The sequence below is a fragment of the Erpetoichthys calabaricus genome, chromosome 2 (genome assembly GCF_900747795.2).
Source record: "Erpetoichthys calabaricus chromosome 2, fErpCal1.3, whole genome shotgun sequence".
Lineage (NCBI taxonomy): Eukaryota > Metazoa > Chordata > Cladistia > Polypteriformes > Polypteridae > Erpetoichthys > Erpetoichthys calabaricus.
In genome coordinates, this window is record NC_041395.2 from 230,401,767 (window position 1) to 230,426,264 (window position 24,498).

The following is a 24,498-nucleotide window of genomic DNA, read 5'->3' on the forward strand; positions in this document are numbered from 1 at the left end:
GATATACAGTAATAGAAGCCAATAGTGACAAAAGCTGTACAATGACAAATGATGTGAAAAACGTCCATGACAAATACACAAAAATAATCTTATATTGTTCATGATGTATAATCTTAATGTCAGTTATCCAGTCATATGCACAAAACATGCAAAACACATGCTTTTTTCATAAAATATGGTTAAATAAATACTTATGGAACACATCATAAACAGGAAACTAAAGCCACATGGGATTGGCTTTTTGAATTGAAGACCCACCTCTCATTCTCATTTATTGGTCAAGAGTTCCTGTCTGGGTGGCACAGTGGTAGCACCGCTGCCTCGCAGTAAAGAGACCCGGGTTTGCTTGTCCTCCCTGCATGGAGTTTGCATGTTCTCCCCGTATCTGCGTGGGTTTCCTCCGGGTGCTCCGGTTTCCTCCCACAGCCAAAGACATGCAGGTTAGGTGCATTAGCGATTCTAAATTGACCCTAGTGTGTGCTTGGTGTGTGTGTGTGTGCTCTGCGGTGGGCTGGTGCCCTGCCCAGGATTTGTTCCTGCCTTGCGCCCTGTGTTGGCTGAGATTGGCTCCAGCAGACCCTCGTGACCCTGTGTTAAGATATAGCGGGTTGAATAATGGATGGATGGATGGAGTTCCTGTCTTCAATTCAAAGGACTGGGCCAAAGGGAGTATACCGGGAATTCAAACTATTGAGTAATCAAAGCCAGAAACACTAAACATAACAGATGTCAAAATCTGTTGCAAAGGAATCAAAAGCCTGGAAGACTAAATGCACAAAGCTAATGCACAGACAAGGTTTGGCTTGAATCTACAATCTTGGACAACTTGTGTAGCACTAATCATTACACTGTTGCATGGATAATACCACACACCACACAAGTGTGGCGGTCTATGCACAGCGATCGGGTAGCAAGTGCACACAAAATAGTGTCTTCCTTCGAAAAACAACATGCAGACATGCCAAGATATGAAATATGTAAGTAAGTGCTTAAAACAAAAAAACCAAAGAAATTAATTTGACTAATATCAAAACACCCATAGAAGGAAAATAGAATGGAGATGTATGCTCTAAAGCCCTAGAAATATTAAAAATATGACCAGATCATAATAATGGTTGCTATGATCTTGTTTACATTTTTTTCAGTTTTTCTTGGCACTTTGTATGTTTTTTGTGGTTCTTATGTCAGAAAATCTATTTCTCTCACTTATTTTTAATTTCAATGTCATTTTGAAATAGTTGGACTTATTTTTCATTTTCCCATGATGCCATATGGGTACTGCCATTTTTATGATTTATTTTGTTGGTGGTTGCTACTATGCAAGGATGACAGGATTGTGGAAGAACACACTATTGCAATGGTATAAGAGTCGGCATTGCACATTTCCCCTCTGTCTAAAATTACGGATACCTTCAACCCTTCTAGCATGTTTACCACTTTAATTATTTAAGTGTTCTTTTTTGACTTTTATCTTCTGAATGACATCTACAATTTATGTTTGTGTTTTGGCTTAGTCATTTCAATTAACTATTATAGATTTCTTAATAGGGCAGCATGGTGGCTCAGTGGGTAGCGCTGCTGCCTCACAGTTCACTTCCCGGGTCCTCCCTGTGTGGAGTTTGCATGTTCTCCCAGTGTCTGCGTGGGTTTCCTCTGGGTGCTCCGGCTTCCTCCCACAGTCCACAGACATGCAGGTTAGGTGGATTGGCGATCCTATATTGTCCCTAGTGTGTGCTTGGTGTGTGTGTGTCTGCCTGGGGTTTGTTTCCTGCCTTGCGCCCTGTGTTGGCTGGGTTTGGCTCCAGCAGACCCCCGTGACCCTGCAGTTAGGATATAACAGGTTGGATAATGGATGGACAGATTTCTTAATAATTCTTTTAAACTAGAGAGTCCCAAAGCACAAGAAGGCCCAAGAAATACTCAAAAATGCTCACTAGAGGTTGTAAAACCATCAAAACCCGCCTAGTCACACAAAGTACAACAAAAAATCTTAATAAATAATAAGATTCATCCATCCATCCATTTTCCAACCCGCTGAATTATTCAAAAAAGGCTCAGTTTAACAAGAAATTCTGAAGAGCACAGAAAACACAGAAGGCAATGCCTTCAAAACAGCAAAGCAAACACAATCCCAATACAAAAACTCAGAGGCAAAATCAAAAAACAGAGCAAAAGGGTTGTAAAAAGCCATAAAATCAGAATAATCAAAGAGCAACAGACATAGGAGAACTAACCACCACCATGAGCGCATTCAATGAACCGCAAGGGACTGTGAGTTTTCCTCAGCCTTAATAGGGTTGACAGCAGTCCCTTGTGGTGGTGGGCAGGTGGCCCCTCCTCTTGAGGGACCACCCACAAAAACATAAAAGAAGATACATGGAAACTAAATGACCCACAATATTAACATAAACAAAGAAATCAATAATGAACAATACAGACAAATAAACAGCATTTGAATCCCAGCCAGGGGAGATACTCTGGTGGAAATATAACAACAATGACCTTTAAAATGTTTTTAGCTGAGTTCCCTTGCCTTGTCCATATCCCTTTTAAAACTGCCATGCAATTGGCAGAATAATAACCTATAAGTCTATTAAACAAGGCTTCGAGCAGTTGCACAACTGCCACATCAGGGGACCCCTTCTTCTTTGCTTCTACTTTTAGCGCATAAGGCACAAACAACAAACAAATAAATATGTTGTCAACATAACACAGAATTACAGAATCATAACTAAACAAAAATATTCAATAATAATTACATTTATTTGGTTAGCAGACACTTTTATCGAAAACAACCTACAAAAGTGGTCAACACAATCGAGTAAGCATCAGTCTGAGGGACTGCTTGGGAAATAAGTGTTACAGAACAAGGTTACAAAATGGATCATCACAAGTGGAGTGCTCAGAACAAAATACAAGCAAGTTACAACTACAAACACTACAGGGAGCCAATGTAATGATCCAAAAACAGGAGTCACATGTGCCTGCCTCAGCTGGTTGAACACCAGACATGCCGCTGTATTTTGAATCATTTGCAGTCCCTTGGTAAGACATGGAGGTATTCCTGCCACCAGAGACTTGCAATAGTCCTGACTTACCAAGACCAAAGCCAGGACCACAAGTTGTGTTGCATACTCTGTCAGATATGGTCTTATCTTGTGGATATGGTATAGAGTGAACCTTCAAGATCAAGAGACTGTTGCAGCATGGTCAGTGAAGGATGCTGGTCATCCATCAGCACCCCAAGGTTGCATAATGACTTTGCAGGTGTTAGTGGTAATGAGCCAAGCTCATAAGAGATGGGGTACTGAATAGACAGATGAACCTGGGATAACAGGAAGGTACATCTTTGCCAGGTTGAGCTGGAGTTGGTGCTCCTTTAACCAGATTGCTATATCAGTAAGACATGTAGAAACTATAGCTGATATTCTGGAGGGAATAACGGTACAGCTGCATATAATCATCATGGCACTGATAAGAGAAACCATAAGACAGGATGACAGGGCCCAGTGAGGTGGTGTATAGAGAGAGAAGAGGACAGGGCATAGCACCGATCATTGGCTTGACTGGTGCAGCCTTGACATCTCTCCAAACCAGGATACACAGTAGGATCTGCCCAAGAGGTAGGACTTACACCACCTAACGGCAGTCCCAGTGATGTCAGGGTCAAAGAGAGTGAGAAGAAGGATCTGATGGTTAACTACATCAAAGGCAGATGAAAGATCTAGCTGGATGAGGAGAGATGACATGTTGGTAGCTCTAGCCAACTAAATAACTAAAGTAACAACAGAAAGAAAAATTCTCATACAAAATTGAAACTCCAAATGAATATATAAAAAAGACAAATGAGCCAGGGATAAAAGCTTGCTTTTCCTAGCACATTTAAACACAAGGCAAAAATGCAAGCACCACACAGAGCTGGAAAAGCCTGGAATCAAGCCCAGGCTCCATAATTTGTGAGGAATTGGCTCTAACTGCCATGCCAACCTTTTGAAACAATTACACTGCTTAAAGTGGAAACTTCAATCCTACTAAGTTACCGTCTGCAGCCTTCAGGCACATTTGGCAATACCATGAATTTTGAAAGGCAAATGTTGATTTCAGTCATCTGGAAATATTTCGTGAGTGCAACTCAGCCTGTTTATGTCTGACACAATGAGATCATTTTGATTTTTATAGCAAATACTTCAGGCTTTCTTTCTTGCCCTCTATCCATTCATCCATCAATTTTCTAATATGATTATTCAGTTATGGATTGTAGGGAGTCAGGATCTATCTCAGCAACAATGGCGGGCACAAGGCAGAAACCAGCCCTGGTCGGGGTGCCGATTCATTACAAAGCACACTTGTGCACACTCCCACATTCACTCACTTTCTTTATTTCAAGCCCACTCCTGCTGCTAAGTAAACATGTAGCCTGAATGGATTTCAAGTGTTTGATTGTGAAATGAGAAATTATAACTAGTGTGGTAGTACATCTTTTTATGAAAATTGTCTGATTAAGTTCAGGGTTATGAGGAAATATGGACTTTATTTTTCAATGATATTCAGGAAGACACTGTCTGTGTTCAGATTTTTGTCCTTTATTTTCAGTTAAAGAGTTTTTAATTCTTAAATTAGAACATTAGAACAATCTAGATGAGAATAGGCCATTGAACCTAACAAAGATTGCCAGTCTAAGTGTCTATGGTTCTCAGTATGAAGAAAATCTTCCTGTTTGTGCAAAACTGACCCTTGACAAGTTTCCAGCTGTTCTTCTTGAACTCATTTTAACTAACAGTCTCGATCCACTGTATTAATTGCTTTCATAATTCTTAACACTTTAATTATGTCATCTCTTAATCCCCTTTTGCTTAAACTGAAAGGCTCAACCATTTTAATCTTTCCTCATAACTCATGCCTTGTGGTCCTGGAACCAACCTACTCGCTCAAAATGTTCAATAACTGTGAGGAATAAATCAATAGAGAAAGCCAACAGTCAACAATCTCTCTTAGCGCAGTTTGCACCAGGCAGTATTTGTTGTGAAGGAATGTTTTTATTAAGTATTTCTAAAGATGCAAGGACAATAATATTGAAGACCGAGGTCTACTGACTCACCCTTAAAGAACTACTCCACCCAAACTCATATTTTTATATACTTACCCCATGTAGTTTGTAGCGATGGGTGAGAAAAATGTTAATCTTTTCATGCAGAATGAATAGAAAAAGGTTTTCGATATAATAGAAGCTAATAGTGACCGATACTGTACAATGGCAATGTGAAAAATGTCCACAGAAAAAAAGAAAAAGAAAATCATATCATCTACAAGTCAGTTAACCAGTCATATGCTCAAAATGTGCAAAACGCATGTTTTATTGCATTTCACCCAGAATTATCAGTACACAACATATACAGTATAGGAAACCTAAAGCCTTATGGGAATGACCTTTGAAGACAGGAGTCTTGACCAGTGAATGAGGAGGGGCCAAAACTCCAGGCTGACATACTATATAACACAGAAAAACCAGCAAGCTGCGATACAACCCCTATATCCATCTCTTTAGTGTCCGTATAAGGCTTCAGTTATTCTGCCACAAGTGACAGTGTATAGGACAGTGTGTGATACATTCTGCATTTTTGATTTGAATGCAATGGAATCATCTCCAAAATTCTTCAGTAAACTATGAAGATATGCCTCACATGCCTGTATTCACTGATCACCATTTAGAAGACTCTCCCCTTCTTCCGATCTCAGTGGCCCAGGAGGCAATTCTCATAGAGAGAGAGACTACATGAGCCAGGTGCACTGCATTTTAGAGTAAAGGCATTCATAACTTGTGGTTCATGTCAAATTTCTCTCTTTGACATGGTTATTGTACAGTAAAACAGAAGATGATTAGCATTTACTGTATTTATGTAGTAATGAAAGAATGCCACAGATTCTTATAGAGCATATGCTCTTATCGTTTAGAGAATGGATGGATGCATGTATGGGTCGATGGATAAGGTGTATAGCCGTATCAGGGTTATTTTGTCTTCTTTATCTGTTTTATTTTTCTTTGTTTTTTGTTTTAACTATCATGAAAGGCACTTGTAAATAAAATGTATATACAAGTTGAGTATTCCTAATCAGAATCAGAATCAGCTTTATTGGCCAAGTATATGTACACATACAAGGAATTGGACTCCGGTTTTACCTAGTATTGTCTATGATGCTGTGAGGTTGACTTAAACGTTCATGAGAGTGATGGCCTGAGGGAAGAAACTGTTCATGTGTCTGGTAGTTTTGGCGTACAGTGCTCTGTAGCACCTACCAGAGGGGAAGTAGTTGAAAAAGGTTGTGACCAGGGTGTGGTGGATCTGCAGTGATGTTTTCTGCCCATTTCTGACATACATGAAGCCAGAAGTATTTTAGATATTTTCAGATTTTGTAATATTTGCATATACATAATGAGATACCTTAGGGAGTCCCTTTATCAAGCAGGGAAATGCATCCAAACCAGCTAGGTGATCACGCATATAATAATACATATCACCGAACCGTTGTTATAATATGCATTGCAATGAGAAATATTAAACCTCAAAAGTGGTGGTGCTGGTTTATTTGAAGCTGGGTCAACAGAAACCAAAACGTGAGAGTCACTTTCAGATTCATCAGAATCACTTTCGGTTTCACTGTCTATTTCAATTTCACTGCTTGAAGACAGATTCACTTTATCATCAGTTGTAATGATGGCCTCCTCAACCTCACTGCTGTATCACCATCAAGAGTGTGCAACACCTGGGCTATTGACAAATGTTTCTTACGAGATGCCATTATGAGACTTGGAGAAGATGTGTCTATACTGTTGCCTGGGTAATGCTTGGGGATGGCACTTATGTAAGACACGCCTATATAGTTGCCCAAGTAATGCTCGAGAATAACGTTGTTAGCTCTTTTACAGCCTGAGTAATCCTCGGGTCTAACGCTTAAGCGAGACGCATCTATATGGTTGCCCGAGTAATGCTCAGCACTAATGCTTTTAGCACTGTTTTCACAGCCCTAGTGACACTCAGGTCTAACGCTAAGGTGGTTAAGAGGGTCAATGCTGTGTATTCACACTGAAGAATTTTTTTTGTTTTTCATCGGTTTATATCTACTACCTGTTGTCACTTCTCAGGGAACTGGCCAACAGGTCAGTAATATGTCAGTCAAGCTTTGCGCCATCATGTTGCCTGTGCTGGAAGCCATTAATCATCTGATGAGACACAACATTCAGTTTTCTTATGGTTGGGATGTACGTACATAAAACATAACATATTTGTCATATTAAAATGCAATTTGCACCAGTGTCCAGTTCTCCTAGTGCAATCGGAGCAATTTACTGTTCTCATATTGCAATAAGGGTACCTTGCATGAAGACACTGCTTTTGTTATCCATAACCAATGATATTCTATTAACACGTAGTGCAGGTGTTATTTTTTGACTCCCAAAACCCCTGCACAGTATATTGAAACTGCCACACAGTATCTATCAAATATCACAGCACTTCATGAAGGACTCCCCATCTCCCCGATAGTTAATCGAGTGATGGTGCTTTGTGACATTCGCTGCTTCATGGGGGACCCCAACTACAGATGTGGATCGTGCATCCTGGCTGCATGGTGCTTCACAGAAGTCAACCTACCCTTCCAGGCTCTGAATGAATAAATCCATTTACAATCTGCACACATGTTTTTCACATCCACTTATACATTTACACAGTAAAAAAAAAAAAAAAAATTAAAGACAACAAAGGTGGAGTCATGTTAGTGCTTAAAAAATATCAGATTTTGGAGCATTTCGGATTAGGGATACTTAACCTGTATTATTATTAACACAAGAAGTTCTTACTCCAGTGCCTAAAACCTTGCTTAAAATATTAGGAGATGAAAGTGCTGCCAAATATTTTCTCAGATCAGTAAAGGGTTTATTGCTGCTTGTGTTTCAAGCCATTTTATCTAAATTAGAAGTTCAAGTGCCATGGCCTCCCAGCAGCTTCAGACACAAGGCTGAGTGATAAGTTTAGGGTAACACAGTAAATGGAGCTTACAGGCTTGTGGTTGAGAGTCCAACCCCATAGCCACTAGTCCACACATCCCAGCACAAACAAAAGGTTCTCAGCAGAGGCCTAACATTTCCAAAAACCAGTTAGAACAAATCCAGAGGTAGGTGACTCATCAGGAACCCATTGGAATCTTGGTAAACGCCATCCCTCTTCACTAGATGACATACCAAAGCTCCTAGTGGATAAAAGTAGAACTTTTCTTTCTGTAATAGGTGGAAACTAGTTCAGGAATGTGTGCTTTGTAGTTTTAGCAGAGGACATTCTGCAATTGACAGATGAAGCTGAGGAAATGAGAACTGCAGTTTCTTGTCTGGCACTGCAGGATACCCCTTAAGGGGAGGGTTGGAGATCTTGAAACTTCCATTTCTGAATCAATAAAAAACGTTTAAAATCCATCACTTGATTCAAAGAATTAAATGCTGTCATATGATTTGTAGCACATATTCCCAGCTAGAAACGCAGGAGACAAACAGGAGGTGTCAGCAATTTTATTCCAAATGCAGCGTTTATGCAGCAGGAGATCAATGACACACTGTATCTCCCAAATCAACTCAAGACACTGAAAACGAATTTACTGTATGTAATGTAAGAAGGAATGCTTTTGAAAATTTGTAGTAGCATTCAGCTTTACAAAATGTATGACTAACATTTCACTTTTAAATATTTTAGTTGCACAGAGGAGGAGACATGCCCTTCTTGGAGGACTTTGATACCCAAGCCCTGCGGTTTGGCTTGATAATTGAAGGGGTAAGTAAATCCAGTCAGTGTTTGTATTTGGCTGTCAGTTTTATTTTCTTTCTACAATTTCACATTTACTGTATTTAAAATAATTGTTTTGTAATTTATTGAGACTCAGGCTATGATCGCTCTCAATATCATTGACATTTCACATTTCTGTGGAAATGTACTTAATATTCTATATTTAATATTTGAAACACTGCTTTGCATTCTTTACAATTTGTTTTTTTCTCACTTTGTCAAACATGCTGCAGCTAGAAGCTTGGCTTCGACTAGACTCATAAATTATATTACACACCAGCTACTCTGAGTACTCTGGATTATTGTTTGTTTCAGAATGATCTTTAGGAGTGTTCCCCATGATCTAGCCCTAGTAATGGAGGTCTCTGAAAATGAAATGAAAACTTTCATGTACTATATTTCTTATCTGTATGTCTTCATTTAAACCTATCAGATGATCGAGACCTTTTGACATCTCCCTCACTGCTACTCTAAAGCTTCCCTTCATACCGTGGCTTTCACTGAAAGCTTATGGCACTCCAGATCGTCTATGAGCAAACAGAACTATACATCTTTACTGTTTTCTTTTCTCAGACAGGAAATTCTAACATAGAATTGTAGAGGTGTTTCTGGGAGAGGTCAACTGCTGCACATAAGGTGGATCCAAAAGAGTTCTTCTTCTTTTTCTTCCATTGATGCAAAAATTAATGATTTCCCATTAAATTCTTTTCAGGAAGCACAATATCACACTAAAACAATCTCCATGTATGGATTCTACTTTGAGCTGAAGGCTGTTAGAAAGGGTGAAAGTTCTTGTTACAACTTTTCTATGCAGGTAGGTTAAGAGTTACTGTACAAATACTAATGTTAGTTTTATCAAAAATGTAGAAGTAGCATCCCAATGTATGACAAAACAAACTTTGAACTTTATGTTGTAATCCAGTTAAATAAAAAACATAGATTGTTACTTTATTTAAGAAGTACATGTTTGACCTCACTTACATACGTGCTTGTGTGCATGCATTATATATGGAAAGATCATGCAAACTCACGGCATTTTTATGATACAAGTTATTTTTCAAGTTAAACAATTTTATCCTTTCTAAGACATTCTGATGAATGTTTCCCCACCTTAATAATGCATCCCCAACCACCCCTCCACACACAAGTGACACAATGCTGTAACTCAACAAGAACTCTTAACAGTCCATGTGTGAATTTATCTCCATTAATGTAGTTAAACAGTTTATCATTAAGAAATCAATCAAAAATCCTTTAAAATCTAATAAGTAAAATAACAAAAGTGCTAGACTCAGGTTGTTTTTCTTAATTAAGGAATCGGTTGACCATGTGACCTGTAGGCTCTTGAGCATCACCCCGAACACATAAAACAACAAAAAGGCCAAGGAAAGTAAAAACGGTGGTTTATTAATAAGACTAGGGGGCTTTGCCCCCTGTTCGCTTCGTTCACCAACCCCCTGGCCTGCGCTACGCGCCAGCCACTTCACATCTCTGCTGCTCGCGTATGTGGATTTCACTTTCACCAAACAACAAATCTTTTAATTGTCACGAATACGCCTCTTCATTGTGAAGAACACTACTTTTCCCTGATGGCAACATGAATTAAACGATCTACAAGTCTCTGACTTAAAGTTTAAATCCAAACAATATATTCAATTTCTTTTCACTGTTCTGTTATTTCACCGAGTAATAATTTCCATTTGTTTTTGCGCTAATGCGATCTTTACTATTATTTTTTTGAGATTTTTTAATTTAGTACTTTCATTGTCTCTAACCTGCTCTGCATGTGTATTGCACCAACATTTTTAAACCTGTTTACAACATTCTACTTTGTCATCAACTCTTTGTCTTTTATTTCCGGCCCTGAGCATGGTTAAATCTCTTTTCACAAAGTCTTGTCTCGCGGGACTTGAAAGTATCTCTCTGAAAAAGTCACGTCTCGTCTCAGGCTAAAAAGTCTCGTCTCATCCTAGGATTTTTTTATATAATAGAGAGAAATAAACACACAGGGCTATGTAATGCAGCAGAAGTAATCAAATACACAATGAGAAAAACAAAGAAATGATAGCCTTTCTGGCCCTTCTTTATCCCCTTGGGATTAATAAAGTATCTATCTATCTATCTATCTATCTATCTATCTATCTATCTATCTATCTATCTATCTATCTATCTATCTATCTATCTATCTATCTATCTATCTATCTATCTATCTATCTATCTATCTATCTATCTATCTATCTATCTATCTATCTATCTATCTATCTATCTATCTATCTATCTAATGTTCCTGACTAAGCCATGGGGTAGCTTGTACATTTGCTTGCACCAAGAACCCAAAAATAAACACTCCTTCCTACCTCATGCACCTTCCTCTGTAACCACGTTGGCCTCTCCATCCCCACCAGGCTAACCCTTGCCAACATTTCAATGCCAACTCCAGAACTGGCTCTTAAAATTCTTTCTAGGGTCATATACGGATCAAAGCCCTGAACCTTTTCTATGGTTGGACATGTCATAGTTTTTCTCACATAGTTTTACCAGCAGCCCCAGGTGGCTTTTCTATCCTTGACTCCAAGGTACATTAAAAGGGCCAAGCAAGCCCACAGAGGTGTGATAATATTAAACAGTTGTTCTGCCATTATTTAGATAGAAAAAAGCAGAGAGATATAATATGTCAACGTGAGAGCAATGAATAATGTCATCAAAAGACAAAGCAAGGGTTATGAATAGCTAGGACAATGAAAATGACCCCAAAACGACAAGCAAGAAACACCATCCAGAATCAATTCAAAATTAAAACAAAGAAAGCTTTTTAACCCAGAAAAGTTTTCAGAAATGCAAACTCTAACAACATGAGGTTATCTTTTTTTTAATATCCAGAATCCCAGCTACCAGGAGGAGCAAATCAGCACTTTAAATAACACCAGGGTCAAGACATTATAATATGTGACTGCCATCACATGATGGCAACAGAAACATGTTGCCAACCGCAAAATCTTCTTATTCCTTTGTATCCTATATGAATCATATGTTGTCAACAAGAGATTGCCACTTTTCTTTGTCCTGGGACAGCACTTCTAGCTGGCTTCATGTGTGCACTGCATGTTTGGCTTCTGGCTCTGTGGACCATTTTCATGTTGTTTTTGCCTTTTTCTCTGTGAAGTGAAGGTTTTGGTGGTGCACCAGATCTCACAGGCATACAATAAAACGGATTTCACATTGGTGTTAAATATTCATAATTTTGTCTTCAGTGAGACTACGTATGATCTCCATAGTGGTTGAAGAAGTTTAAAAACAGTTGTGGCTTCAAACATTATTTGAACATTCCAGGTTCCAAGAAGTGTAGTTGTCTTGGGTGAGAATAGAGGTATCTGAGAGCCAGCTTCCTTTTGGCTTTTGCAACCCTGCTTCATGCCCAATTCTGGTGGAGAACATGCTCCTCCCAGAACATGGTTGGTAATGAACTTTCCTGTTGGTGTTTCTATAACAGCAATTTATCATATAGAGTTGTTAGCCCCAAGACAACCTCGATTCCTTGAGGAGAGTTTGGTTTTATATTGGAGTTTCCATTTCCATCCATCCATTATCCAGCCCGCTATATCCTAACTACAGGGTCACAGGGGTCTGCTGGAGCCAATCCCTTTCCATTTCCTAGACTGAAATACCTTCAATGATTGATGTGCTCAGTATACTCAGGTGGATCGCTGTTCGTCCACCCCCTACCCCTCAATCTGTCTGGCATTTGTGACTCTGCCAGGACCACAACCTCCCACCATTATAGCTCTCCAGATCATTGAGACACAAAAGTCCCCTACCACTACAAGGTATCAGTCCAACAGGAGGAAATAATGGCTTCCAGTAATGAACAAGTGCTTCAAAATGGAAGTGATCATGGTAATGATAGTGAACTACAGGATTAATTTCAAACCACAAAATAAACAATAATAAAGTATAGCAATGGTCCGAAAAGTAAGATTCCTACAAAACACTAGAGAAAGTTGTTACGGCAAGAGCCCATGTGTAGGACAACAAATCTCACTACTTTCAAATATCCATCCATCCATTTTCCATCCATCCATCCATCCATTTTCCAACCCGCTGAATCCGAACACAGGGTCACGGGGGTCTGCTGGAGCCAATCCCAGCCAACACAGGGCACAAGGCAGGAACCAATCCTGGGCAGGGTGCCAACCCACCGCAGGACACACACAAACACACCCACACACTAGGGCCAATTTAGAATCGCCAATCCACCTAACCAGCATGTCTTTGGACTGTGGGAGGAAACCGGAGCGCCCGGAGGAAACCCACGCAGACACGGTGAGAACATGCAAACTTCACGCAGGGAGGACCCGGGAAGCGAACCCGGGTCCCCAGGTCTCCCAACTGCGAGGCAGCAGCGCTACCCACTGCGCCACCGTGCACTTTCAAATATTTCCCTGAAATTATTATTTCCAGGGTTCAAAGCTCACTATCATCTACTCAAACAGGCTTTCCTTTTCTGTTGAAAGTCCACTTCTTGCTGTCCAGTTTTGCTAACTTATTCATAATAAGCAAGCCAAAGGCCATTCATTATGTACTTTTGTCAATACTAAATATAATGTCTAATTGCTGTTATTGGATAACTTTTAAACCTTTAAAGCATTCTATGGCTAAGTAATCTATCTATCTATCTATCTATCTATCTATCTATCTATCTATCTATCTATCTATCTATCTATCTATCTATCTATCTATCTATCTATCTATCTATCTATCTATCCATCCAGCTATCTATCTATCTATCTATCTATCTATCTATCTATCTATCTATCTATCTATCTATCTATCTATCTATCTATCTATCTATCTATCTATGTGCCTTGAGCATGAGAAAGGTGCTATATATATATATATATATATACAGTATTACAAGATGTAACAGCTGTCATGGAAAGCCTCAGCTAATTGAATTCTCCTCCCATTACATCTGCCAATAAAAGTGTTTATTTGTATAGAAGTGCAATACAGTATTGAATATACTTTAAAAATCTTGCTTTTTTATCTTGGCAGATAATTTTATTACATTTTGTTGGAAAATCAACTTCTTTCTTTTTTATTATGCTATACTAAAGTATCAATATTATTTTAAATATCAGTAACCTGTCAACCATGACTGAAGTTTCTGATGCAATATGCATGTATGCATATATTTTTATAATGTTTAGAACGTTTGCACTTTAAACCCAATGGTTTATAGCTCTGGTTTTAATTTTTTACTTAACTGCTGTGGTACATTGACTGCTGGGAAAGTTGGCAGACAGGATTATGACATGACAAGTTTGCAAGAGTGAGAGGAAAACTAACACTGCTAGAGTGTATGTAAACAAACATGCCAGTGAGGAAGGCCAGATTAAGACTCCGACATGCCTTAATGATTTAATGAATAGAGCTCCTTAACAGAGAGTTGATCATACTCAATGCCCACTATTAATGGTGCATGGAGACTTGACTTGGCAGTTTCCCCTTGATGATTGTGGTGAGTGAACACTAGATCATTTCATCTAGCAAGGATAGGGAGGTGGGGGTTTGCCTTCACGGGTCCCTGAGCATGCACTCAGAATGCCTTAATGGTACATCCATCCTTGCCAATGAGGGAAGATGGGCAACACTAGGAGGTCATATGATCAGTGAGGTAAGAGAATGAGAGAGAGGAAGAAACTGCAAATGGACTGAGTGCTTGGTGCTGAATTGAACAAGTAAAGGGCAGCCATTCCACCTTGGACCCTTGCTGCATGCAGTTACTGTTTTTAATGATTAGTTTGAACTGTTTAGTTCTCCCTTTAAACGCCCCTCTTTTTGTGTTTTATTTTTTTAATTAAAACTTTATTGTTGTATACTTTAGTCCCCTTGGCATTATTCTACTTGGGGATGGAGTCAGATGCAATTAGCTGCTTTGTTATATTTTTTCCTAGATGGAATGGCTAAAGCAGTTAAAAATTTAAAAATATAGCTGATACTTTTGATTTATTAAAGAATAATTATATATATTGATCATGTTAATGAGTGATGGAAAAGGAAACAAGAGATTGACAAGTGGATTGGAGCAGTAGTAGCTGTTCTGTGGACGATGTACTGGTCCATGATGGTGAAGCAGGAGCTGAGTCTATAGACAAAACCATTGCTTTACTGGTCAATCCACATACCTGCCCTCACCTATGGTCATGAGCTGTGGGTAAAGACTGAACAAAATGAGACTGTGAGTATAAATATCAAAAATGAAGCTTCTTTGCAGGGTGGCTGTGCTGACATTATATAATAGGGTGAGAGCCTCAGAATAAAGTAGCTGCTCCTCGGGATCATGAGAGGCCAGATAAAACTCAATAAAATATTACTACTTTGAACATGAACAAAAAATTATAAAAATTCTTGTTTACGTTTTAAAAATCCAGTCATATTTATTTTTATGCGGATATTTCAGATATTCAAAGCATATTGAGAAAATGGAGAAAATGGAGCAGTCATATATTAAAAAAGAGAGGGAAGTCAGACATTTGCAACAAGTCTTAATTGGTTTTAGTCTCAGATGAAAGTATCTGAACCATCTGAGCCATTTTAATAATCGCTGGCCAAAACAAATTATACTTCATAGAGAAGAAAAACATGCTCTTTGCTAGCATTAAGCATGGAATAAACAGTAAATTATGTTGCAGTTGTCTGTGAATAGATTTGTCCTTATGATTCTGTACCTGGTAGCAACTTTGTGTGGCTTGCTCAATGCTGCATTCACAAGGCTGTGAAATATGGAGATTTGACATCCACCCTAACCCTAATGCAAAAAATGCTTGTAACTGCAATGTAAATCAAAGCCCAACTAGTCATATTTTGTTTTTTCTCATTTAACTTCAAGCAGCTAAGAAGTATTTGTGACATGTAAGGGACACTGTGATGAATTTTTGACAATTGTGTATTCATTCTGAACACAGTTTTTGTATTAATCTTAAATAAACAAATATGATATTTGACATCTCTCAAGTCTCATGAGCACTCGCAATAAATGAGAATGTGTGTTCATGTCAAAATTACATGCCGACTTTGCAAAGCTTAAGTTTGTAATGGCTAATCCCAAATAATATCTATAAACCCCCATGTGTCCTCATGTGCCACAATGCCATACTTGCTTGGTTTCCAACAAGCAGTGTAACCCACCCAATAGCCCTTCTGTTTTTGTTTTTTTCAAACAGCGTAGAGAAGACAGTCCTTCGTAAAGTCTCAGCTGCCAGCATGTTCCAGTCCAATTTATTAATACAACAATCCACTGGTATCAGATTTTAAAATACTTTCATTATTTATCTATTTGGGGGATTGGGCAGCTGTCATTAGGAACAGGGTAGCAGACAGAGGCAGTAGGAATATCAATGGAATTAAAGCAGAATATATGATAAGTACATACATTTCAATAATTAAACAAGACAAAACAATCAATACAAAACTAGGAGGAAATAAGCAAAAATGTAAAATAAATAAGCCAAATAAGAAGGTCCAATTAATCATGGGAAGACATAAAAGGCAAAAATATAATTCCAAAAAAGAGTTAATTTGCCTGAGCCAAAGAACGATTCCTGACATGTAATCCTAAAAGCCAAAATCAAGGTCTAAACTACAAAAGAACTGTACAGAAGGTTTCCTAAAGGGAACGCAATTTATAATTGCAATAAGTATCACAAGATACAAGTCCTAAATGCATAATTCTGAATTTTACAAAAGAAAATTAAATTCAGTTAAGGGGGCCAAAAGCACTGAAACAAAATTATCGAAGGGACTGTGGCAGGCAAGTGTTTTAAATAGTAACAACCACAGCACCTGACAGTCCTTGTCCAGGACTATTGTGACCAAATGAGTAAAAAACATGGCCAGTGCAAAACGGACAATTAAATATAAGGACCAGAAGATTTGAGAGCCAAAAAAAAATTTTTCAATAAACAGTCATTTGGGTCAGAATGAAGAAGCCAAAACAAGCAAGTTTGTGGGTCAAATGAGCAAACCAGGGGTCCTAACCATTACGAGAAGTCCTTTCCTAACTGTAATAGCTGTAAAGTCATTGTGTAGTATTTTAGAACATACAAAAGTTTGGACATGTGTGCTGCATGCCGTTGTTGTGACTATGCCATGCTTATAATTTTTCACTGCTTTTTGGAGCCATATTTTTGAATGATTATTTATGTATTATGATTTTTTTCAGATGCTGAAATCAAATCTGGTTTTAGTTTTAGTTTTGTTTTGACCTTGTTAGAATTATATTGCATTATTTTCTGACACCATTTTATCTTTTCTCTCGGGCGCCACCATTTTGTGGATCCCATTGCTATTGTGTGTCCTGGGGGAGTGTGCAGTGAGGTTATGACCCTGATCTTGTTAGTTTAAGGTATAAAGGTCAGCTAAAGCAGCCATGTTTTATCCAAATTTAATGGATAATCCTTGTGACACTTGTGCTCTGTTTTTTCTACTTAATTTTCCTGGTATTCAAATCTTTGGCAACATTATTTTGAGTGAGATTTAGGGTTTTGTTTTGGTTTGATGAAAGATCGATTTTAATTCTTTAATTCTTAGAGTGCTTTCTGAATTATGTTTCATCTTCTAGTCCTCTCTTCAAACTATTACAGCTATTATTAGCAAAACAGCTGCCATCTTAACTAGGCAGTGTGTGACAAGATCACATGACTCATCAGGAGACTGGCAAACACCATGGCCATGCAAGGACTGACCCAAAATAGTGGAGATGAAAAAGAAGAAAAATTCACAAAATGCACAATGATATTACCAAAACATAATGTGAAAAATGAATAAGACAGAATTATATAGTAAAGAAAGCAAACCTAATGTATAATGTCCCCAAGTGATTATGACAAGGACATGCTCTTATTCTTGCAAGTTCAGAACACTAAGAGTAAGAGAATGGGGCAAAATAAAAAAAAGACTGTGGCCGTTTAGTATATCTATGGCTTCTGTTTTTCATTCAGAAGAATTCCTTGAATTATGACCTTGGTTGGCTAGTGTGATTAAATTATTTTTTTGTTTTCTGATCTAGTATTTCCAACCAGGAATACCTATTAAAGTTTATTTGGTTTTGTATAATGTGCTTGATTTGGGTTGGTCCCCCAAGGCCCTTCTTCCACATGGCGTTTTTCCTCTAGTCATGCCCATGTCTTTTACTTGCCTAACAGCATTGGTTGCTCAGTAGTCATGTGATATGAGGAACAAGAACAATAAAGCGGGATCTAAATTGTTATTTTTTGCTCCAGCAAGGTGCTTCTAACTATGTGAAAGCCTTTAGTGGGTTCCCCTCTGTTCATACATGTTTTTGGTTTTTTCCCCCCTTTTTAATGTTGGGATTTTGAAGCTTGTATTTTAGATTCCTCTACTTGTGTTAATGTTTACTTGTGCTTTTTTAATCATGGACTTAAATGTTATAAATACTGCTTCACTTCTTACCTAATTTTGCCATGTTATTTTCTGCTTATCCATGTCTGCACTCCCACCTTGGCTCATGTTGCCTGCCAAGCCCAATGAAGCATTGCTCTGCTCCCTGTCAACACAGTAAGACTTCCTTGTCTGAGAATCCCTGCTTGGAAAGTCTAGCACTTGCAAAGATGCCATCAGGCTGTGTGTTGAAATTTGCAGATGAATTCATTATTTTTCCAAATTCCCTGCTCTCTCTTTTCTCAAATGTTAAAACTTGCACATACATCATGTAGGTAGCTAAGCAACATGTCCTACTGGGTATTTAATTCATGAGCCTAAATTTTAAAGATAAATAAAACCTACAATTACTAGTCATTTCTGAGAGTGCAAATTATGAACCGAGACAAAATGAGTAATTAAATGATAAATCCAATAAAGAGTTTGGACTGGACACAGATTAATAAACTGGTATGAAGGAAAATTTGCAGTTGTGGTCATTTATTACAATGGAAAATTGCTTGTGCTCTGATTAAAATATGCAGCATTTAGTCATCAGTAGTTCATGACACAAAAACTTATATACTGTACTGCCAGTGCTTTATAGGTTCTCAGAAAAGATTAAATCCAGAAAGAATCTGCCTCTGCTGGGAACTTAATTTAAGTAAGGAGATGCTTTTGCGCCAAATCATTCTTTCTACCCCATGCCAAAGAGGGATTCTGCCAGTGCAGATCAATTTATCATGCCTTTATCTGAATCATAAAGAGGTAAATTATGCTGCTTTACTGTGCTGTCAAGTGCAACATACCCCAAGAGTAACGTGGCTTGTTTTCTAATATGCACATGTTAATGGAAAATGTATTTCCCTGTACAAATGTTTTATAGCCCTTAGTGCTTAACTAAAACATATTGAGTTGTCTTGCTATGTGTAAGCCATTGTTTCAAAAAGCCATCTTTTCCAATTAATGCATGGTATTTAAAAGAGCCTCTAATTAACCATTTTAATATACATTTACTTTCTCATTCCTGCTTAATCCACTTCAGGTTTTTGGGGGCCTGTGCCTATTCTGGCAGTGCTAGACACATGGCAGGAAGCATTCCTGGACAGGACTTCATTTCATCACAAAGCCCACTCACGCACACACCCACACAGGGGCAAATTTAGAATTTTCAAATAACTTACCCCACATGTCTTTGGGAATATGAGATTTTAATATACTATAAATAAATACAAACACAAGGCAAACAAGAAGCTTAACATGCCAAAACATTTATCATTTTCAGTGTTTTTATTCTTTAACATATTTATACTTTATACAGTACTTACAATGCCTGACACTATATGACTTATCCTGGTTTGTTGAGCACTAGGTGGCAGAGAAACGTCTGCTAAGAGTTTAAATAAATCATAATTACAGGATACAATCTTAGCTGGAAATTCTTAGCATCTGAAAGCATGTAATTTTCAAAACTAGAGCTACAATAATTAAGGGTCATGTGACAGCATAGTCTAAGTGTTTAGATAGCATTTAATTAGAATTCCTTTAATACATGCTGAAGCATATGTACAGTATATAAATAAATGTATGCATGCTGCTTTCAACCAGGACTATTCAGTTATGATCCATTTTTATTATTTTTTCAGCATTGTGTATATTAACTGCAATCTCTTCTTTAGATATTTTCCAGCATATATATATTTAGTCTAGTCTTTATAATCATGTATTTCTAACATAACTTTTATACGCAGTAGGTGGATACCTTTTATAATCTGTTACTTACAGTATGTTTAAGTCTAATTACTGTAGAACAGAAACTACTTTTACTGACAAAGAACAAATGCAGGAATTTGTAATACTTCAATTAACCTAACAAAGGAAATTAAGAACCAATTCTGGGGGCACATGAGTATTTCTCTGGTTTTCCCCCAATACCGCAAAAAGTTGCATGTAATTTTGATTGGCAACTGTAAAAAAGGCCAATGTGGCATTTCATGAACTGGTCGAAATGATCAAAAAGTAAGCAAAAAAAAAAAAAAACGGACTAAATCGCAAGACAGAGAACAGTACCTGTAGTATGGAAAGCATCTACAGAAAGGGGAACAAGAAGGCACATAGTGGGGGGGTGGATTGGTTTGGTGTATGGTGTGGAAGGGACTGCAGTAGAACTCTATATTACATGACATCGCCAATAGCTTGTTTTATAAATGTGATTTAAAGTTGATTCATTCAAAGCCAAAAAGTACAAAAATTCTCCACTCTGACCTTGGCATCAAAGCCTAAAATTAATACTGACTTATTATATAGTGGGTCTGAATAAATGTCTATCAACAAAAAACAGTGAATATTACTAGTTATTTGTATTCACTCAAAGGCACTGTTCTTCATTGTTCTGTTTCTATCACAGTCTAAAAAACAGCATGTTCTGTCATGGCTTACCTCCATCACTTAATTTTTTTTTTTTTTTTAACTCCTCTCTGTTTTTCTTAGTTTAAAAAGTGTATAATGCTGGTTGTTAATTGGTATTGCAAACTCAATGACAATATGCAGATAGCCAACAGTGTTGTTTTGTTCAAAAACACAAGGCTATGCATTGATAAACAAATTAATGTAATCAGTTTATTTCAAAGTCATGTGTCAAATCACTTTATTAAAATAACATCCATACACAGAATTGCAGCATGCAGTGGCATGAAATAACGTTCCCCACTACCACAATATACGCATAAAAACTGTACAAATGCAAAACAGGCAAAGAACTATACTATACATATTTCTTCTTCTTCTTTCGGCTGCTTCCGTAAGGGGTTGCCACAGCGGATCATCTTCTTCCATATCTTTCTGTCCTCTGCATCTTGTTCTGTTACACCCATCACCTGCATGTCCTCTCTCACCACATCCATAAACCTTCTCTTATGCCATTCCTCTTTTTCTCTTCCCTGGCAGCTCTATCTTTAACATCCTTTTCCCAACATACCCAGCATCTCTCCTCTGCACATGTCCAAACCAACGCAATCTTGCCTCTCTGACTTTGTCTTCAAACCGTCCAACTTGAGCTGACCCTCTAATGTACTCATTTCTAATCCTATCCATCCTCGTCACACCCAATGCAAATCTTTGCATCTTTAACTCTGCTACCTCCAGCTCTGTCTCCTGCTTTCTGGTCAGTGCCACCGTCTCCAACCCATATAACATAGCTGGTCTCACCACCGTCCTGTAGACCTTCCCTTTCACTCTTGCTGATATCCGTCTGTCACAAATTACTCCTGATACTCTTCTCCACCCATTTTACTCTGCCTGCACTCTCTTTTTCACCTCTCTTCCACCATCCCTGTTACTCTGTGCTCTGTAATAATAAACAGCAAAATGAATCACATGCTTGGCCCAAATCCTGCCTTGTAGGTTGGATTTGAGAGTTTTTAAAGATTTTTTTGAAGGGGGGTAGAAAGAAAACAACATTGCACCTGAAGATTTTTAACATTGTATAAACCCTTTTGGGAAAACACTCCAAATTAAAATAAATGTGGAAAAGGAAAAAAATAATCCATGCTGAGACAAAAAGATGTACTATAAGGTTAAATAACTGTACTCTAGGGAAGTAAATAATTTGTTTTAAATTGAATTAAATTGCTAAATTGTAGTCCCTGTGTTGCAACTGCCACAATTATTGCAGATTAATATATGGGGTGGGGGGGGGCAGACAATCTTTCTTCTTGGATCAGTTTTGCCAATGTGACTGTTCAAGAAATTTAGTGATTCTTTTTGCAAAGCAAAATTCTAAGTTTTCTTTTCCTACAGGCACAATTTCACTGGAACTGCTGACACATTACTATAGGCTAAAAATAACCTGGGCCTAAGTGGCCCTCCATGGTCTATGTCTATAGTCAAGTGCCAGGGGTTGAAGTCAGCAAATACAAAATCATAAGCAGGAATCAATATCAAAAACTTTATCGTGAGTCTGTAACACAAGTGGGCTTTATCGAGTCTGACCACAAACTAGGCCTCAAACCAGAGAACTTGGCCCCCAAAACTCATAAAGCAGGGTTAAGGCTTACACAGGCCCAAAACTGAGTTTAGGCTTTTAGAAGTTTCAAAATACTTTAAATGCACAAAAATGTCTTTGAAGGGAGAAAAAAAGGGTTAACTTCTGGCTTAAGAAGACAAGGCAAACAAAAAAAATCTTTATAAATAAAGAATTTATTTATTCAATCAAGTGAAAGAAAGGGTTTGCTTAAAAAGGCAACCCAAGGTTAACAAGCTACAATCTAGTAGTCAAAATCCAAAAAAAAAAAACAACTATAAAACTACACAAATCAAAGAAAAAGATAATTTTATTAAGTATGTTTTACATTTCTGTTTATATGAATCTTGAGAACAGGAAGGTAATAAAATGTACGGATTATGTTTTCATAATATGTATGGCTCTGTGGTTATATTTGCTTGCACTTTTCTAGTGCTACCTTTAGGTTATTGTTCTGTGACTTACTTCATGAAAGCCTTTGGTTATAGTAGTTTCACTATTCACAAATCCTCGACTGACAGATTAAATGTTTTGTTTGAATCACTAATAACAGAGGCTACAGCACAGCGACCCCCACCCTTTCATTCCGGGCCTGCAAACGTCATCCATTCTGTCTTATGCAAGAACGAGGAGTCATCTATGAAATTAAGGTTCAATCCAGGGTGAAGGGAAAGTGGCAAATATTTTGTACTGACCGAGTTAACCAGGAATTTGGTGTCACCAAAAAGTCTTCTGAAAGTCAGGTAAGTTTCTTTATCAAAAAAGAACACAGTTGTCATGATCATTTCCACCATCTAGAAAAAGGTATACTTCATAGCTTTGTACTATTCCACCTGTATGACATGCCACAAGCGCAATCAAACAAAATAGGGAAAAAGAAAAAACTGTAATAAAATGATCAAATTCCTCAAAAACTGAGGAAAACAGGAATAACCACACATTAACATTATAAGAGCATTTCTACAGGCCAGTATTGGAAAATAAGGGCAAAGATTTAGGGCCACCTTAGGAATGTTTGAAAAAATGAAGGAAAGAATATCCATCCATTTACCAACCCGCTGAATCCGAACACAGGGTCACGGGGGTCTGCTGGAGCCAATCCCAGCCAACACAGGGCACAAGGCAGGAAACAATCCTGGACAGGGTGCCAACCCACCACAAGGAAAGAATACTGTCAAGGAAATATAAATGTGTGAACTTAATTATTGTAATAGTTTACCGTGTTGGCAGAATGACTCTGTTGCATAAAGGGCATGACTTTTGCATAAGCAAATTGGTAGGGACTTCATGAACAACACATACCGGCAAGACCCCTTCTGTGTGTCAGTGTGAGTACCCCTGATTTGACTGGAGGGGCTAATTCCAAGTGTACCAGAATGAGTGACAGGATGGAGCTGTAGGACAATACAATGACAGAGAACAGCAGGGAGAGACTACAAACGTTGGACAGTATGTGGCGGTCTACTGCTTCCTATGCACAGGATAGACAACCCTAAAGATGGCATGCTAGGTTGGCCATTCATAAAAGAAAAGGTAAAGCAGGGGCGAAGGGATGTTCAGGATCACTAGAAATATTGGCCGGATTGAGTTTCATTTCAGGTGAGGTGCAAACACCAGGACTTACTAGAACACACTCTTCTGAGATGGTGTCAAGAATGAATAGAAGTAACCACTGCAAAGAGGTTAAATGGCCATAATGATTGACAGGAAGTCTGTGGAGAGTGTGTGGGGAGGTGAAGAGAAATGTGTTTTGAAAGTATTTGGGAGGAGGACTTGTGAGTAAAACACACAACCAGGCAGCCAAAACATATCCAGCATGGTAAAACTCAGTGGGGCATTGGTTTTAGGTGATAAATTATATTCTCCCTCTAAACGTATCTCTCTTTTGTTATTGATTAATACCTTTATTGCATGTATTTGATTTTTTTTCCATGAGGTGACCTCATCGCACCACACTAACATAATAACACACAAGAAAAAAGGTGCTCTAGATCCTCCCAAAGACATACATGTTTAGTTCATTGGCATCTCCATATTGACCCTATAAGACTGAGTGAGGCCTGCGATGGACTAGCTTCTACTCCTACATCAGGGTTGTCAAACTCCAGGCCTGGAGGGCCACAGTGGCTGCAGGTTTTCATTTCTGACCCTCTCCTAATCAGTAACCAGTTTTCACTGCTAATTAACTCCTTTCCCCTTCATTTTAAGATC

The 24,498-nt window shown here is 38.1% G+C and overlaps 1 protein-coding gene across 1 annotated transcript in view; it reads left to right on the plus strand.

Moving 5' to 3' along the window:
• The window catches only part of btbd16 (BTB (POZ) domain containing 16), a 101,110-nt gene extending 78,084 nt beyond the window's left edge, over window positions 1–23,026 (plus strand). The window contains exons 8-10 of the mRNA XM_028792567.2: window positions 8,739–8,816; window positions 9,541–9,642; window positions 22,841–23,026. Coding sequence (XP_028648400.2) covers window positions 8,739–8,816; window positions 9,541–9,642; window positions 22,841–22,930 — 270 coding nt within the window. The 3' untranslated portion in view covers window positions 22,931–23,026. The remainder of the gene's footprint in view (window positions 1–8,738; window positions 8,817–9,540; window positions 9,643–22,840) is intronic.
• Window positions 23,027–24,498: the final 1,472 nt, after the last annotated feature.